The 18,689-nt window shown below is 36.0% G+C and overlaps 1 protein-coding gene across 1 annotated transcript in view; it reads left to right on the top strand.

Moving 5' to 3' along the window:
- The first annotated feature begins 1,707 nt into the window (after positions 1-1,707).
- Positions 1,708-18,689, top strand: part of LOC107291462 (leucine-rich repeats and immunoglobulin-like domains protein 2) — a 25,852-nt gene continuing 8,870 nt past the window's right edge. Inside the window, exons 1-11 of the mRNA XM_015820460.1 lie at positions 1,708-1,779; positions 3,540-3,614; positions 4,033-4,167; positions 5,760-5,903; positions 6,995-7,138; positions 9,703-9,846; positions 10,034-10,177; positions 13,444-13,524; positions 17,229-17,300; positions 17,411-17,479; positions 18,206-18,369. Of these exons, the coding sequence (XP_015675946.1) occupies positions 3,544-3,614; positions 4,033-4,167; positions 5,760-5,903; positions 6,995-7,138; positions 9,703-9,846; positions 10,034-10,177; positions 13,444-13,524; positions 17,229-17,300; positions 17,411-17,479; positions 18,206-18,369 (1,168 nt within the window). The 5' untranslated portion in view covers positions 1,708-1,779; positions 3,540-3,543. The remainder of the gene's footprint in view (positions 1,780-3,539; positions 3,615-4,032; positions 4,168-5,759; positions 5,904-6,994; positions 7,139-9,702; positions 9,847-10,033; positions 10,178-13,443; positions 13,525-17,228; positions 17,301-17,410; positions 17,480-18,205; positions 18,370-18,689) is intronic.

Genomic DNA, 18,689 nt, shown 5'->3' with positions numbered 1-18,689 from the left:
TTCCGCCCCCTGCGCCGGCCGAGGCGTAGCTGGCAAGTGGCAGAGAGGGAGCAGGCCAACCACCAGCTGGCCCAGCCCAAGGAAGGTAAGGCACCCGCTGGAAAAGGAAAAAAATGGCAGACAAAAAAAAATGGTGGACAAAGAAATGGCGTACAGCCTTGCTTGGCGACCCCCGTGAAATGGTCGATCGACCCCAAATGGGGTCCCGACCCACAGGTTGAGAACCACTGCTTTAGATGCCCTTTATGTAAGGCTTCAGATTTTGTTCTGAAAAAGATAGTTGGACATATTTAAGTGTGTTTTTATGGAGTATGCAAAACCTTCTGGTTTTGATGTTTAGTCTCTGACATTTCATTACAAACTGTGTTTGGAAATTAATGCTGAGTCATGTGCTAAAGAATGTAAGTCTGTCACAACTTCATCATATCAGGAAGGATTTGAATTGTCTCCTAGATTTTGTTTTGTCATTTTTGGCTGTGCTGTTAATTTTAAATATTGCCAATTTAAAAAAATCACGTTTTTATTAGTGAAATATTTTTGTAATGAACTAATTTATAAATATTGTTTCAATAAAAATAAAGATCATTGCTGAACTAAATAGATGTGAACATGTAGACTATTAGTTGGCTGTGTATGATGGAATGTAGTGAGGAGATGGATTCCCAGGAGGGAGGGGGTGCATTCCAGAGGAGTACCAGGGAACTCAGCCCAGATATCATGAGGCCTAACACCTCCTTAATACAGGTAGGCCTCTACTTAAAATAGTTCATTTAGTGACTATTCAAAGTTATAAAGACATTGAAAAAGGGACTTATGACCATTTTCACAGTTACAACCTTAGTAGCATCCCCATGCTTATGTGATCAGAATTCACATGCTTGGCAACTGGTTCACAGTTATGACCATTGCTGTGTCCCAAGGTCATGTGATCACCTTTTGCAACTTTGACAAGTAAAGTCAGTGGGGAAGCCAGATTCACTTAACAACAAGGTTATTAACTTATCAACTGCAGTGATTCACTCAACAACTGTGGCAAGAAAGGTCATAAAATGGGGCAAAACTCACTTTACAAATGTCTCACTTAACAACAGAAATTTTGGGCTGAGTTTTCGTAAATAGAGGATTATCTGTTGTTCACAGAGTGTATTATAAATGCAGATAGTAGAATCTTTAGTCTAACAAAATTGTGTCTGTAGGTGTAAAGCAATAAAAAAAAAAACCCAGCTTGAAAGAATTACCATGTGTCATTCTTGGTTTTGGGCCCGACACTATAGAATAGGGTTCCCCAGCCCCCGGTCTGTGGACCCATACCGGTCTGCAGCATGCCAGCAAGTGGGCCACACAAACAAGCAAAGCTCCATCCTCAGGATGCAGGCAGTATTCAAAACTACCCCCTCTCTGGTCTGTGGAAAAACCTTTCGCCATGGCACCGGTCCCTGGTGCCCCAAAGTTGGGGACCTCTGCTGTAGAATATATATTTTGCCCATTTGATTAGCAACTGATGATTCTTCTCCAGCAAGGTACCTTTACATATCACATTATACCTGGCCACGCAACACTTTCCCCTGTAGGTAGTCCTCTATTCTCTTGTGATACTTTTCTATATTCAATTAGAAAAGTTAGAAATAAACATAGTTTCAGGATTTTGTGAGATGAAATTCATATTAAACTTTAAATAATCTTACAACTTTTTTTTTTTGCTTGCAGAGATTTGAGTCATAACGATTTGTTATCCTCTAATTGGAGTATTGATTCATCAGGTCAAATACTGCAAGAAGTGTAAGTTACTTTAGCTATAATGTAATAAACTAAGGGATATGACATAATATTTGAGAATGACATTGAGCATAAAAATTTACAAAAGGCTTCTAATAGTATTATCAGTGAAAGAGTTAGTAAGGAAATGAAAAAAGAAAATAATTAAATACTATAGGAGCTGTGATATAATGGCATATTAATACTGAATTGCCTTACACACTGTCAGTGTAGGTTGCAAGTGCAAAGGAAAAGAAGCCATTGGGATAATTGCTTCTGCAATCATTTCTGAGCCTTTAATATTTCTGGATCGTGTGACTAGGAAGGAGAGGGAGTGGAGTTTAGAACAGGGGTTCCCAACCCCTGGTCTGTGGCCTACTACCGGGCATTGAGCATTTTGGGCCTGGGCTATGGAAGTGGTAGGCATGGGCATGCGTGTGCATCCATGTGCTCCATTTGCGCGAGCAGCATGCCCACCACTCACACAAATGGAGCTATGCGCACACTTGTCGCGCACACAGAGTCATCCCCNCCCCCCCCCCCCCCCCGCCAGTCTGTAAAGCCGAAAAGGTTGGGGAACTGTGGGTTTAGAATATACAACTTTGTTTCAGGCCACTGCCTTACCGTCTTTGCCATAGGGATATATTTATTCCCTCTGAAATCTCCAGCTAGATCTGGTTTATTTTTAAGCTTAATCTTTCTTTTCACAGCTTCTTTCCGCACTCCAAATTTGGTCAATATGTGTTACCTTTTCAGAGTTTCATGTTGATGTACAGATAGAGTCCTGAGCACTTTTTTTCTCTAGCATTGGGTTCAAAATATTTTTTTGTTTAAAAAAGTCTGACTTTAGGCCAGATCACATCTGATGATCACAAGGGCATACAGCTTCTTTGGTACAATAGAAAAGAGGTTAGGGTCTGTGGTTTCTGTCCCCTTCTGCCCCAGTTCTTACTCAGACCTATAGCCCTAAGGTTTCCGGTAGCTCCCCAATAAATTATTAGATTAATCTGACCTTGATTGCCTTTTTCTAAGTGTAGCCAATTTTGGCTAGGGAGTACACTTTTGTTTTTAATCATTAGAAATAATTTAGCTGAGAAGTGGACCGTTTGGATTTTATAAGGGACAATGATGCCATTTTTTAAATTGAAGAGTGTGTTTCTTTATTAGGCTTACATCCAGATAGAATTCTAGATTTAGAAAGTTGCATTGAATATATATCTGTATTATAAATATAGTAATATTGGTGATAGTTTTTAGTTTCAGGTTCTGCTGCTTAATTTATGGTTCTTAAACTAGTTTGCATGTATAGAAATGTTTTTCATTTAATATAGAATTTAAAATTAACTGGTGTTTACAAGTTTAATATTCTCCAGAAAGAAGTAGATTTCTAGTTCTGAGAAATAATACATTTATGAATCCTTGGGAATAAATTCTGTTAATTTAACTGAAATAATAACTCAGTTTACATTTGAAGCTCTTATGTATGTATTGTTTCAATAATCCTTGACATAGTATTTCACTGAGAATATCAGTGTTCTTCTGAAGTAGCACTTCAGCACAGACTTCTGTACTAGTCCATACTTGTTTGCACTGAATTCAGAGGATAAAATAAATGTATTTTAGGTGCTTTGAATTGTTTTGCTTTTTATGAAGTTTACTTCTGAGAACGATTGTAGATTTTTTAAAAAATGCACATAGAACAAGAATATTAATGCATGGTAAATTTACTCTGTTTTTGTTGATATGACTTCTTTTTGAGTGCTAATAAATAATCTTTCTTTCAGGAAGATGAATCATAATGAACTAAGTGGCATTCCCCATTTTGGTGAACTAACTTCTAATATCACATTACTATCACTGTAAGTTAATATTCACAAATTTTTCAGGATGATTTTTAAATTTAGCAATGTAGAAAATAAAATTGTGTTAGATAATCAACTAAAAATGAAGCATGGGGATGTTTGAAAAGTAAATTGAAAAATTTATGTAATGTTATGAAAGAGCAATTAAGAGTAAGAGTAATATCAGAATTCCTTTGTTATATTTATACTATCTGTTCATACTGAACATTTAAATAAGTTAAACTGCTCATCAAATGATCCATCAAGCTGTTTGGATAGTAGCCAATCCAATCATCAATTTATATCATCATAATAAGCAGCTTCTAAATATTATAATTCACATTTAATCCACAAGATGTTTATTTGTATTTTTTAACGAGCTGAAATTTCAAATATGATATAAGTATGGCTTCTAAGGTGATTATTTATGTTTTAGAGTGCATAATTCAATTCAGGAGATTGTCTCTGAACAGCTGCAACCTTATTTCTCCCTGGAGAACCTTGATCTCAGTTCCAACTTCATCACAGAAATCAAAGTTTCTTCATTTCCACATATGCAGCTGAAGTACCTGTAAGTACATGGGAACACTTAGCATGAGGCATTGAAAGTAGTTTCTTTTCCAATTTGTATATCTGACCTAATTTTTTACCCTTTATATAAAAAGATTGCAAGGGTTGTTAATGGATTTCTGTGCACCAAATAACTTCTGTCTGTGTGCCATTTTTATGAAGTCATGATAATATTGATGAAATAATAAAGCTTCACAATGGTACTAATGAAATTAGACATGTTGTGAAGAGTAGATGTAGTAATGCAGGAATCACTGAATAGAGGAATGGATGTACAGGAGACTGTATGGATTCCCAGATTAGGAGGTGGTATCCCTTAAAATATCAGTTGCAGGAATAGTAGAAACTTTTAATATTAATTTATTAACCGTGACTGGAGATTGGAAATAGGATAGATAGACTTTAATAATATCAAGCAGATCTTCACTATATGGAATATTAATATGATTCTAAACATGCTAAACTGTAGGTTAGTGAGAGTGCGTGAATGTAGTATCCTCCCAGATTTATACATTCTCAGTTTATTCTGCAAGACAGTTCAAAAGCTTTCACTTTTAGTTAATGGCAACATGTACGTTTGGACCAAGAACTGTAATTAATAGTAACTGTGGTTAATTTAAAACAAACCATTAACTGATTAATGTTAATCACACTTAGTGGCTTCAAAAACACAAGGCACAATTAATTAAAAGCAGAAACAAACAACTCTTCAGCCATGTGGGAATAGAGTCAGCTCAATTGCAGTTTAGTGCAATGCCTGAATGTGGACAGTTTGGAAAAGGAATGTTTGTCTCAATTGTCTCCATCCCTCAAAGTTGTAATATGTTTCAGATTCTCTTACATGATTGTCCAGGTTGCTTAAAAGAACTGTGAATAAAAGATCATTACTTAATTAATTCTGATGACATCAACTAACATAGAGGTCACCAACCTTTTCATGCTGGTAGCCTGGAGGGAAAGGGAGCAGCTGGGAAATTTGTGTATGTGTGCACATGCGCGAACGGGGCCATGAGCACCTCCACGGCGGTAGCAGCCATTTGTGCATGCGCGCAGGGGCTAGTCTCCACTGCTAGCACCCGCGTGCATGCGCAAACAGGCCACGCAGCCCGCATGGGGCTAGTGGCCCCATTTGCGCATGCATGCATGAGCTAGCTGCCACTGGTAGCACCCGCACGTATACACAAATGGGCCGCGCAACCTACATAGCACTAGCAGCTCAATTTGCGCAGGCGCTATCCACCCCCGCTAGCAACCGCATGCAGGTGCAAACAGGCTGCACAACCCCCATGCATGCTAATGGCCCCATTTGCGCAGGCATTAGCCACCGCTAGCCCAACACGCATGCACAAACGGGTCCCCGGGTGCTAGCGCAATTGGGTTGAGTGTGCATAGCCTGTCCTGCAGGCTGGTGGCCAGTAGGCCACAGTCTGGAAGTGGGCTGCGGCCCATTGGTTGGGGACCCATAATCTAACAATCAGTGAAACAGCATACTAAGTTTTATGAAAGTAAATTTTCTTGAAGTAAGGAATGGTTTCTTTGTTAAATTATTCCATCAGGATTTAACATCTACCTTTTTAAAACTCTGTTTTATAGGAATTTGAGCAACAATAGAATAACCACTCTGGAAGCAGGCTGTTTTGATAACCTGTCCAATTCCTTAATAGTTCTAAAACTGAACAGAAACAGAATAAGCATGATTCCGCCGAAGACTTTCAAGCTACCTTATGTGCAGTTCTTGTAAGTGATTATACACTGTCAATTTGAAGCCCATATATGGAGCATGTTAACGAATGTCATAAATTCATGCCAGAGAAGTAATTGATTTTTAAAATGTTTTTAATGTATGCGTCTAATAAAAGAATAAGTGTATTGGATAAATGTCAAGTGGAAAGTTTCAAAGCTGCCATTCCTAGTTTACATGCTAAAAGTTATCTTTTCAGCTCTCAGCTTCATTACATGGGGATACAGATCTGGTATCAAGTTTCATTTGCTTCACTGACATTTTTTCTTTCTTTCTGAAGAATTTCTAATGGTAGGCCATTTACACTATTGAATCTCTGCTCAGTGCAGGAATTCAAAGCAACAATAGCTCCCAACATACCATAATTCTGAATTCTGAGCAGGGGATTGAATTATAGGTAGTGCTTGACATATGATTGTAATAGAGCCTGCCCATTACACTCTTAAGTAGTGATGGTCATAAATCAGTCATCCACATGACTGACCTGATCAGCTCATTAAGTGAACCAATGGCTCACTCTGGGCAGGGTTTTGGCAAAACTATCATAAAACATGGGCATGTAACTGTGATAGCTGTAAATGCAGGCCGGTTGACCATTAGAACTTCAGAATCAAGTTTTAAGTACCCCAAGAGGAGGTCTGGCATAACTGGTTATAAGTTGAGATTGCCTAAAGATGGTGCCTTCCACGCCTTATACTTTATTATTTTGTTGGAATAAAGTTCACATTGTACTATAAATATATTACTCTTCAAATAAAATAATTGTTAATATATGAGGGAAAGAAATCTTTATCCTCTGCTGAAGTCCTGGTATAAAGAGTACCAACTAAACTCTTTGTTCAGAGTGGAAATATTGGTCATCTGAGGGTTTATGTATTTAAATATATGTTAGTACTAGGTATGGCTTTGACCATTTAGTTTTTGTTTTTTTGATGGTTAAATTAAGTTCAGTTTTTGTTTTTTTGATGGTTAAATTACATCAAAGTCTTACATCAAAGTCTTTGTAATGTTTTTTTATTAGAATAGCAACCATAGAAAAAGTTATATTTGTGCTTGATTTCTGTTACCTTATATTTAAAATTTTCAGGGAACTTAAAAGAAACCGAATTAAGGTAATAGAAAGCCTTACCTTCCAAGGCTTGGACTCATTGAAATCATTAAAAATGCAACGCAATGGAATTAGTAATCTGATGGATGGTGCCTTTTTTGGACTGAATAATATGGAAGAATTGTGAGTATATTATATAACCTCTTCATTAAAAATCTTAGAGTTGATTAGCTGAAAAAGCTGATTAGGTTTAATGATAGATGTATTGATTTACAAATTATATTCAATCATAATTTTAATATAATTTTTAATATTCCATAGTACACTTCAGAAAACAATGGCAGATAACAACTGACAACAATAATATTAAAAAATGAATGAATATAGAATTGAATGTATTTTGCTTTGTACTTAAACATTTCCTTTCTTTGCCTTTAAATTCTCATGGCTTCTTTTTTTTATAAATATTTTATTAATTTTCTATTTTTGTAATCAAGTGCCTAATAGACAACGTGATGACTGAGTCCATTAGTGATTCCGTGGTACATGTAAGCTTCTTCAAACTAAATCCAATATTACACCCTCTAGTACATCCTCTCTTCTTCTGGTAGTAGACATTTTTCACACTAAGCAAATAGAATTCTTATTGTTGTTAGTAAATATACAATTGCCTGTCAACATTTGTTACATTTTTCTAATAGTGTCAATAATATCAGTTTAGAATATCTTTTATAACCAAAGCATATCTTAATTGCATTTGCACTCAATATCCATTTATTCAGTCCATATCCTATTTTTGCTTTTCTCAATTTTAATTTCCCATCCATGTTCGAAATATTCCAATCATTTATAATTTCAGAACAAGTTATATTTGGGTAAAGTTTCCCTTATTCAAAGTTCTTAGCATATTCTTATTTCCCTTTTCATGCCAAGATATGATATTCTGATTACAAATCCTGTCTGTCTAGTTATAATAATACTACTATTTCTAGCAATCTATTCTTAACTATATTCAAACATCTAATTGGTAATATAACATCCCCTCTAATAGGTCAAAGCTTCTATTTCCTTCAGTCTTACTCTAGCTTTCTTTCTTTGCCAACTAACTTTCCAAGTCAGTGCATTTGGATTATCAAATAATTCTTCCTCTATTTTTATGTATATTATTTGAAACAAGAGAAACAATTTAGTTAGAGTATTTTTGGAAGAACTAGCCCATTTATATTCATTAAACAGGCTCCCTCCTTCTCCAGTTAAGGGCTTTATCTTCCATTCTATCAGCTCTCCTTCCTTATCCTCCAGTATGTTCTTGAACCTTGGTTTGTAAAATGTCTTTTCCATTTCGAATATTATCGTTGTGTTTTCTAAGTCTTCATTTATCTGAGTCTGGTCGTTAGTTTCTTTCTTTAGATCCTCAATGTTTGTGTCAGCATTCTATAGTTTTCCTTCTATTTTCTGGATTGCTGGTTCCTTCTCTGTAGTTATTTTCTGAATTTGTAGATTTAAATTAGAAAATTGTTCTTTTTTCTCCTTTGGGTTATTTTTAATCTCATCATGAGCTAAAGCAATTGTTTCTTGTATTAATTTCAACATAGAGAGAATTTCTTTCTGTGGTTCATCAGTATAAATTTATCCAACCAACTAGCCGTTCTTAAACCTCCCCTAAGCAGAAATAAGTAAAATTCAAATTTTTCTGTCCAATGAGAAATATATCCTTCCTGTTCAGGGAGAAAAAAGAACCATTAAAGATTGTTTAACAATCAAGATTTATAATCCAAAGTGTTCCATCATATCAGGCAATAGTGTATGTTTCTTCTACAGGAAAATAGTTCCACAATACAGTTCTTAAAGTCAGTATTTGTGTTCATAATTCAGACAGGCCAATTTTAGAGTAATATTATCGTCTCTACCACACAGATAAGCAGCCCCCAAGTCTGTTCCTTTTTCTCAGCTGCAATTCTCAAAAGTAAAAGCTTCCAAGGCCAGCCAAAGTCTTATCTAACTCTGGACTTCGAGCCAGGTTTCTTTTAGGCATAAATAAGTTGTAATGCTATAATTCACCACTAGATGTCATCAACTCCGTTTTTCAGTTTTTAAATCCAAAGCTTATAATATATATGTATATATATATTCCAAATTGGTCTTGTAGACTTCTCCTTTTTCCCCAAGTAATTAATTTGCCGCTTTCCTGAGGGAATGGGGTAGAATTTTCCTTTCCTTCCTCGGGGGGAGTGCTTTGGGCAGATTTTCAGGAAGAGGTCTTAAAGTCATAAAGAGAGGCTTAGGTCTCACCCAGTTTCATCCACATTTCTGTAAGATTGCTTGATAGTGCTTGTTGTCTTCCGTTGACAGAAGCTTCTGACTGGCTAAGCGAATGTAGCCAGTCTTTCCCCAGCCAGTTTGGAGGGCTTCCTCAGATCAAACGGGAGGGCTGCCATTCCCCTGCAATCAACGAGGGTCCCCTCGTTGCTTGCCGCCTCTACAAGGTGACTTTCGACACTTTCCAGGTCCCCCAGTGGGGCGAAATCAAACGCGAAAGACGGAGCCCCGTCTTTCTGCGTCTGCTTTGCCACGATGTCAAAACCGGAAGCCCTCTTGGCTTCTATGTTGAGGACTTGTAGGTACAATAGTATTTAACAATAGCTTTGGATTTCTACTAGCAAATTGCTATATATGGTTTGCATTTAAATACATACTTTTAAATACATAATTTAAAGCATACATGACATTTTCTTTTGATTCTGTAGAGAGTTGGAACAGAATAATCTGACAGAAATAAATAAGGGATGGCTATATGGCTTGAAGGCACTGCAAAAGCTCTATGTCAGTCAGAATGCCATTAATAGGATTGGACCTGATGCATGGGAATTCTGCCAAAGTCTTTCTGAACTGTAAGTACTTATCTTTGTTTTATTGAGGTAAATATAGTGGAATAAATTGCTATCTCAGTTGGGAATGTTTCTTAATATACCTTACAAAAATGGATTTGTCTCCTCAAATCAAATTGATTAGTGGTGTCACAACATTTCAACAATCTTGTTACTTACATTTTTCTCTTTGTTGTGCCTTTCATTTCAGAGATCTGTCATACAATCAACTGACTCGCCTAGATGAATTTGCTTTTATTGGAGTGAATGTATTGGAAAAATTAAATCTGAGTGACAGTAGACTCAGTTACATTGCTGATGGAGTTTTTAAAGGACTCTCATACCTACAGACTTTGTAAGTGTATATAATTTGAGGGAAAATAACATTTATCAGAAGAAAGTTAGCAGGAATAAAACTTAAGCACTCTCAGCAGGGTGTTAATAAAGCTTACAAAAGGAGATGTGGGTCCCCTTTCTGATGATTGACCTTAGATTATCCATATGCATTACAAAAGGCAAAATATGAGAGGTTTATTTTATCAAAGAGCTTGCTCAGGTTTTTCAGTACTTCTAGGTGCTTTTTAAAAGATTCAGCATTTAAATGGATCTTGTGTATAATGTAACGGATGTTACATTGAACAATTCTTATGGAGTCATTGATAGGTGTTACTTTACCTTACCTAACCATCTGTCTTCATGAACTCCTAAGCAAGCCTTTTTTTTCAGGCTGAGTTCTTTCTATGCTAGGATAGGAGGCTGAAGTATAGGTAGCTACATATTAAAAATATATAATAGTGCACAAACCTAGCATCTGAACATATGCAAAATACTTTTCCCTTTCAGTCCAGCGAAGAGCAACCTGTCCTTCATAAAAATCAGTTAAATGGGAAAATGGTATTTTTCCTCAGGAATTTCCAGCATTTCTCTTTCTGGAAATTAAGCATTACTCATTTCCCCAGTGAACTCTACTGTAGCATACAAGCATCAGTTTTCAAAAGGATAGTACACACAATCTTTCAATTTTTCCCCCATTGAAATCTACTCAAGGCTTTTTGTCTTTTCTGTAACATTAATCCACATACCCCCCAGTTATTTTTGTCAAATGGTTCTTTATTGCTTCTTTTCTTTCTGATGCAAAAACAGCACAGTCAATTTTAAATGGTTCTGAGATGGAAAAAGCCTCCAGAGATGTGTAAAATGTTTGAAATTCTTCTGAATGTATAAAACATAAGGAACATGGTTAACCTTCATATTATTATCCTTAGAAATATTTTAAAAGACGTACTTGGAAAGAGTGTATTCTTGGGTATAGAGATGGAAACTGCACAACAAAGTGTAAATGAGATTGAGTTGGGGTAACAGATTTTTTTCAGGGAGAATAACTAAAATATAACATGAGGAAATAGAAAGCGATGGAACTATCCTGTCACTCCCAGCTATCATTAAGTATTATTGGGGAAGAAAAGAGAATAATCTGTTGCCCAAATAGTTAACAGCCTACAGAAGACTTGCATAATCAGTCACATTGTTTTAAATTCAATGCAGCCTTTTAAAGGGATTAGTTAAAGCTAATATTTTAAACGTGGAGTAGCATGAAACAAAAGAACAGCAGATTAATTAGTGAATTTTGTTGGAATCTTGAGAAACATCAAGCTGCTGAGAGGCTAGTTTTTTGGTTCAGGGTCATTGGATGTTTACAGACAATGGTCTGAGAGTGATTAACAGGACTCCAAGTATTTATGCCTAACTGGGCATGAAAAGTAAATGCCTATTGGCCCACCCAGTAAGGACCTACTCAAATGAACTTGTTCTAGTTATATATGACATCGGAATGTGTCAACTTCAACAGCCGGAAAAGTTGTCCTTTAATAGATCTTTTCCTGTGTCTGTGGCTTTGCATTGTAAACTAACTTACTGCCCTGGTTTCAGGCTGGAATATAGAATATGTGTTGCATATGGTATAGTGTTTTTTGCCTGAGCAGGGGGTTGGACTAGATGACCTCCAAGATCCATCATTATCATCATCATCATCATTATCAAAGTGCAGCATAGCATTTATTTTCCTATACAAGCTTTCTGTTAAGTTATAAAGGGTAGGGGAGAGATTTACTGTGAAACTGCTTTTATTAAGGAACTGGTTAACCATTTATATATATAGTTAATAAATTAATTCCTGAAAATAATAAACATCTTAAATATTCTCTCATTTTGCAGCATGAATACAACATCAGGGAGGTTATATTGATGGTGCAAAATGTTGGAACATTATACAGATAATCCTTGACTTACAACAGTTCTCTTAGTGACTGTTTGAAGTTACAAGGGGACTGAAAAAAGTGACTTATAACCATTTTTCACAGTTATGACTGTTGCAGCATCCCCATGGTCATGTGATTTACATTCAGATGCTTGACAGCTGACTCACATTTATGATAGTTGCAGTGTCCCTGGGCCGTGTGATCACCTTTTGTGATTTTCTGACAAGCAAAATCAATGGGGTAACCAAATTCACTTAACAACTGTGTTATTAATTTTTAGCAATTGCAGTAATTCACTTAAAGGTGGCAAGAAAAGTTGTAAAATGGGTCAAAACTCACTTAACAAATTTCTCACTTAGCAACATAAATTTTGGGCTCGATTGTGGTTGTAAGTTGAGGACTACCTGTACCAAATGATAGAAACAGAGTATTTTAAAAAGTTGTGTTGTGTTGATTTTTTTGTACATTATCATTGATAAACTATTGGCTAAGTTTCTGAATTCACTAAACTGAGAAGTAAAAAGTTGTTATAAATTTATCATTTGTCCTTAGCATTGCTAAGTTTATTAGATTTCAGCAAAGCATCCTCTTTTCCTCTTAGGACAGGCATGTCAAACTGCCGGCCCGCGGGCCGGATGTGTCACACTGAAACCACGCCCACCCCATTGCCTGCAATGGGGAAAAAGTCGCAATACGTCGCGCAACGTTGTGACATCGCGAGTTTGACATGCCTGTCTTAGGAGTTCACTAAATTGATTTTAACAGCTTTCTGTTCAATACTTTAGAAAGGTGTAGAGCATAAAGGGATAAATGAAAGTCAAATTGGCATATAACAGAATTTGTGAATAAAACCACCCACAAGTGTCTCTGAAAATCTTTTTTTTCTGGATAGCAATTGTTCAATCAACCTATATCTTATCTATTACTATGCTAATCTTATAAGCTTCTTGCTTCATTAACACAAAAGAATTTACAACAATGGTACAACATTAATTCAACTGAAGAGGCTCACCAGTTGGTGGTAAATGACATACTAAAGCCATTAAAGACTAATAGATAGTGCTCAGCTGGAATAACAGTGCTGCTTGGTTTTAGCTCTAGTGATTTTTCCATAATTCCACTTCCCTTGGGGTTATGTTCATGTATTTATTCTCCAGTCATATTCTTTTAACCAAGTTATATCTCATTAGGCCAGTATTTATACTAACGAAGTGTGAACATCTGTATGAGGATAATTTATTGCAAAACTAAACCTTAAAAATGGCAAGATCTGAAAGGGAGAGGAGAAATTGGGGTTGGAAGAATTTGTTTGGTTTTTTGGCTTGGTCAAATATTTATTAGGAATGTATATTTATATTTTTAGAGATCTACGGAATAATGAGATTTCCTGGGCCATAGAAGATGCAAATGAAGCATTTACAGGACTTGAGAGACTCAATAAACTGTAAGTTTTAAAAGTTGCAGAATTGATTGACTTAAAAGTAAAATCTTCAGAGTATGTGACAGTTTGTTTGATTGACATTTTTAGAAACCTTTCACATCATTTAAGACTCAGAACTGATATTAAGAGTATTGAAAAAAGAATAGTTGAGCATGTCAGGTCTTATAAATGTGATACAAAAACATTCTCATCTCAGTTTATTAAAAATAGGATCCTAAAAACTTATGCCTTCAAGAAGGCAGGACTTTATTTATAACATACAGATCGACGACATTAGCAAGTATTGCGGACCCAATTGGCAAAAGAAAGCTTAGGACCCTATTGGTTGGAAACATGCGGAAGTGGATAGACAATGGCTAAAATGGTGAAGATGACGACATAGCCAAAATGTGATTGTAAACTGTGGTATATCTTGGCATACTATGTGGTCATAGCTATGGTTTATTGAGTAAATCATAGGTAAATATGTCCCTTTAAAAATCCAAAGTGCTCCTAGAGGCAATATTGTAAGCAAGGGAAGGAATCATTGCTTGTTAAATCAGATTCTGTTCCATTCCTCCTGTTTAAATATTCTTCTGTGGATTAGTTAGAGAAATGTTTATGGAGATTCTCAGTCATCCAGATCATGGTTGTCCCAAAGGTGCTTTTTCACGAGGTAACTGAACTTTCTTGTTTTTGTTTGAAGACATTTTGGTTCTTATCCAAGAGATCTCCATGGATGAGAAGCGAAACATCTTCAAATAAAAACAAAGTCCAATTGCCTCTTGAAAAAGCACCTTTGGGATATTAGTTAGAGAAGTGTTTCTCATGTGCTGACTAGGGAATTCTGGGAGTTGAAGTCCACAGAGCTTAGAGTTGTCAAGTTGCCACAGGTGGGAAATACTGAGTTAGGGAGGCTAGAGCAAAGCAATACATTCAAAAAAAAAGTAAGCCAGAAATAAAAATTAAATGTGTTCCATGCACACATTATACTCAGCTGTGCTTGGTAACTACAAACCATAATATATTTTTAACCATGTTTATTGCTGTAAAATTGTTTTATTTACTGTATCCATTTACTGTGTCCATTCATATATAATAGGATAATAAAAGTAAATTACATTATGGTTTAGCATTACATGAAAGCTTACCCTGGGAAAGCTACAGTGAGGGGAAAAATTATTTGATCCTCTGCTGATTTTGTACGTTTGCCCACTGAAAAATGATCAGTCTATAATTGTAATTGTAGGTTTATTTTAATAGTAAAAGACAGAATAACAACAAAAAAAATCCAGAAAAACGCATTTCAAAAAAGTTATAAATTGATTTGCATTATAAAGAGTGAAATAAGTATTTGACCCCCTCGCAAAACATGACTTAGTAGTTGGTGGCAAAACCCTTGTTGGCAATCAGAAGTGAAACGTTTCTTGTAATTGGCCACCAGGTTTGCACACATCTCAGGAGAGATTTTGTCCCACTCCTCTTTGCAGAGCCTCTCCAAGTCATTAAGATTTCGAGGCTGACTTTGGCAGCTCAAACCTTCAGCTCCCGCCACAGATTTTCTATGGGATTAAGATCTGGAGACTGGCTAGGCCACTCCAGGATCTTAATGTGCTTCTTCTTGATCCACTCCTTTATTGCCTTGGCCGTGTGCTTTGGGTCATTGCCATGCTGGAATACCCATCCACGACCCATTTTCAATGCCCTGGCTGAGGGAAGAAGGTTCTCACCCAAGATTTGATGGTACATGGCTCTATCCATCATCGCTTTGATGCGGTGAAATTCTCCTGTCCCCTTAGCAGAAAAACACCCCCAAAGCATGTTTCCACCTCCATGTTTGATGGTGGGGATGGTGTTCCTGGGGTCATAGGCAGCATTCCTCCTCCTCCAAGCACGGCGAGTTGAGTTAATGCCAAATAGCTCAATTTTGGTCTCATCTGACCACAACACTTTCACCCAGTTCTCCTCTGAATCATTCAGATGTTCATCAGCAAATGTCAGACGGGCCTGTACATCTGCTTTCTTGAGCAGGGGAACTTTGCAGGGGCTGTAGGATTTCAGTCCTTCACAGTGTAGTGTGTTACCAATTGTTTTCTTGGTGACTATGGTCCCAGCTGCCTTGAGATCAATGACAAGATCCTCCCATGTAGTTCTGGGCTGATTCCTCACCATTCTCATGATCACTGAAACTCCACGAGGTAAGATCTTGCATGAGATCCCAGATCGAGGAAGATTGACAGTTATTTTGTGTTTCTTCCATTTGCGAATAATCGCACCAACTGTTGTCATCTTCTCACCAAGCTGCTTGGCGATAGTCTTGTAGCCCATTCCAGTCTTGTGTAAGTCTACAGTCTTGTCCCTGACATCCTTGGACAGCTCTTTGGTCTTGGACATTATGGAGAGTTTGGAATCTGATTGATTGATTGCTTCTGTAGATAGCTTTCTTTTATACAGGTAACAAGCTGAGATTAGGAGCACTCAGCTCGTTACCTGTATAAAAGTTACATGGGAGCCAAAAATCTTGCTGATTGATAGGGGATCAAATATTTATTTCACTCATTAAAATGCAAATCAATTTATAACTTTTTTGAAATGCGTTTTTCTGGATTTTTTTGTTATTCTGTCTCTCACTGTTAAAATAAACCTACCATTACAATTATAGACTGATCATTTCTTTGTCAGTGGGCAAACGTACAAAATCATTAGGAGATCAAATAATTTCCCCCCCTTGCTATATAGAAGTCTGTCCAAGGAAATTTATAGCAGGACTGCAAGTATATTTTTTTTAAAAAAATAAAACTTTTTGTAGCCTTGTGTATACCGATTATTTTTTTATTGACCCTCACATTATAAAGGAAAAAAGTTTTAGTGCGGCTTCATTGAATCAGTTATCATAAGTAGTGTTATATAGTTGCTATCTAGTAAGAATGTATTTTGGAGAGCAGTTACTTGTTGGGATTTGTTGCTTTATTAAGTATTTTCTTAAAATCAGCCATATACCTTGTATGCAGTCACAAAAGAGCAATATCTGCTCTGGGACACATGCAGAGTGAGATTCCCACCCCGCCGCCCCAGACCCTTCCTCTCAATTGGAGAAAGAAAAGGTTCTTTTACAACAAAGGTAGAAACGGATCCCAGGTTAGGAAAAGGAGAGAAAAAATACTGTTCTCTTGAGTCTCCAATTAAAGTTTAGAATCTACAAGAAGCTAAAAAAGTGCCAGAGAACAAACAGAGAACTTCCGCCTCAATAATCTCTTTGTCTCTAATGTATACCTAACAAGTCGAAATAAAAACTGTAAGAATTTTAACTTTATTTTTTTCTGTGTGGTATTACATAGGCCTTATTGTTTGTGTACAGGTTGGGTATTTTGTGTAACCATATAGTTATATTCCTTTTTTTCTTTACCAACTTGTGAGATGAAATCTAATGTAGTAGCAATCTCTCTTCTAGATCCTGTCACAACTTGCTAATTGTAGCAGACTGGCACCATCTTGTGGTCTACCTAAAACATTGCCTGTGTTTTTGTAAATTATTTTTTTTATTAAAATAAATTAGTATTCATATACTTTCCACTTTATTTTTTGTGATACTTGTTACCTCAGCTATGTTGCTACAAAAGGCAGAGAACATAAGTTATCAAAGGCCTTAGGTTTGTTTGTTTTTTTACGCCAATCAATATTTGTGTTGCTTCATATAAATATTTTTTTGGCTATTTGTTTTTTCAAAGGATTCTTCAAGGAAACCAAATTAAGTCAATTACAAAGAAAGCACTTTCTGATCTTCAGGCCCTGGAATATCTGTAAGTATATCTTATACTGTTTAGGGGGGGGGGGGTGTTGTTTTTCTGTAGAACATATCCCAGTTTTAAAAATTCAATCATGAATACATGGTTCTTGTTTAATTTTGTAGAGATCTGACCAACAATGCTATAGTATCTATTCAAGAAGGTGGTTTTTCTCAGCCTCTTCTTAAAGAATTGTAAGTATTTAATCTTGCAAAATGTTAAATTCAATCAATATTTATAAATTAGCTGCACTGAAAAGAATTTCTATCTGTAACACACTTTTTAATCGATATGGATTTTTTTTCTGATTAAAGCAATAATTTGATTAGTTAAACTAGTTTTGAATTATCTTCCCTGTGACAGAGGTCAGAAAATCTTTGCTCACAACTATCTTTGAAGTGGTTTCTCTGAATTATTTACTTTAAAAAAAAAAAAAAATACTTCAGAGGCAAAACTTATTTAAGTTAGGCAATAAATACAAAAATTCTGAAAAGTAAAATGCAGAGTGCATTAAACATTTCAGATAACATATATAATAACTGTTGAAGAATAAAAGCAGATAAAGACCACCAGCATCAAGACATCAAAGAATCCAATGAATTGTTTCACCAGCTATATACAAGATTGTGTTTAAGAAAAGATCTATACAGTATATATCCAGAATTCTCTCTCTTTCATTATACTTTGTTGGATGATGTTTTTTAAGTTAGTTGGTTGATAGGAATGTAAAATATTAAAGGTTAACATCTACAATACATTTTAGTAACATCAAGCAGATAATACTGAAATGTTAATGAAGATTTTCAAACATTTTAAACAGGAATAAGCAGGAAAAACAATCATGCCCTTTGACTATAAGCAAGCTGTTATTTCTTTGCCTTCCAGCTTACAGCATTTTTCCTTGTGCCTTATGTTTTCAGGTTGTTGAATACTAGCAGCTTATTGTGTGACTGCCAGTTGAAATGGTTCCCACACTGGCTTTTCCACAGCCATTTGCAGGACGCTGTCAATGTTGTTTGTGCTCATCCTGAACGGCTAGCTGGAAGGAGCATTCTCAGTGTGAACACTGAAGACTTTGTTTGTGGTTTGTGTTCTCTTACCTTTTTAAAAATATATATATATATCATTTTATAATTTATTTATTTATCATTTTATAATTTATTTATTTATTTATTAAATTTATATACCGCCCTATCTCCCTTACAGGACTCAGGGCGGTGAACAGGCGATACTAAAAACCACAATAATAAATAAATAGTTTCTGTTCTAAAATCAAATTAAATAACAGGCCTGTTCTAAAAACACCCCATACAAAAACCCCCACTAAAACATAATCAAACTACGCCAGGCCGGCCGCACGGAATAGATGGGCCTTCAGGGCTCGGCGAAAAAGGCGCAGGTCCG

The sequence above is a fragment of the Protobothrops mucrosquamatus genome, unplaced genomic scaffold, assembly GCF_001527695.2.
Source record: "Protobothrops mucrosquamatus isolate PMUCROS unplaced genomic scaffold, P.Mucros_1.0 scaffold1132, whole genome shotgun sequence".
In the NCBI taxonomy this organism is placed as follows: domain Eukaryota; kingdom Metazoa; phylum Chordata; class Lepidosauria; order Squamata; family Viperidae; genus Protobothrops; species Protobothrops mucrosquamatus.
The sequence above is the reverse complement of the archived record's forward strand: the minus strand, read 5'-3'. Positions and strand labels throughout refer to the sequence as shown.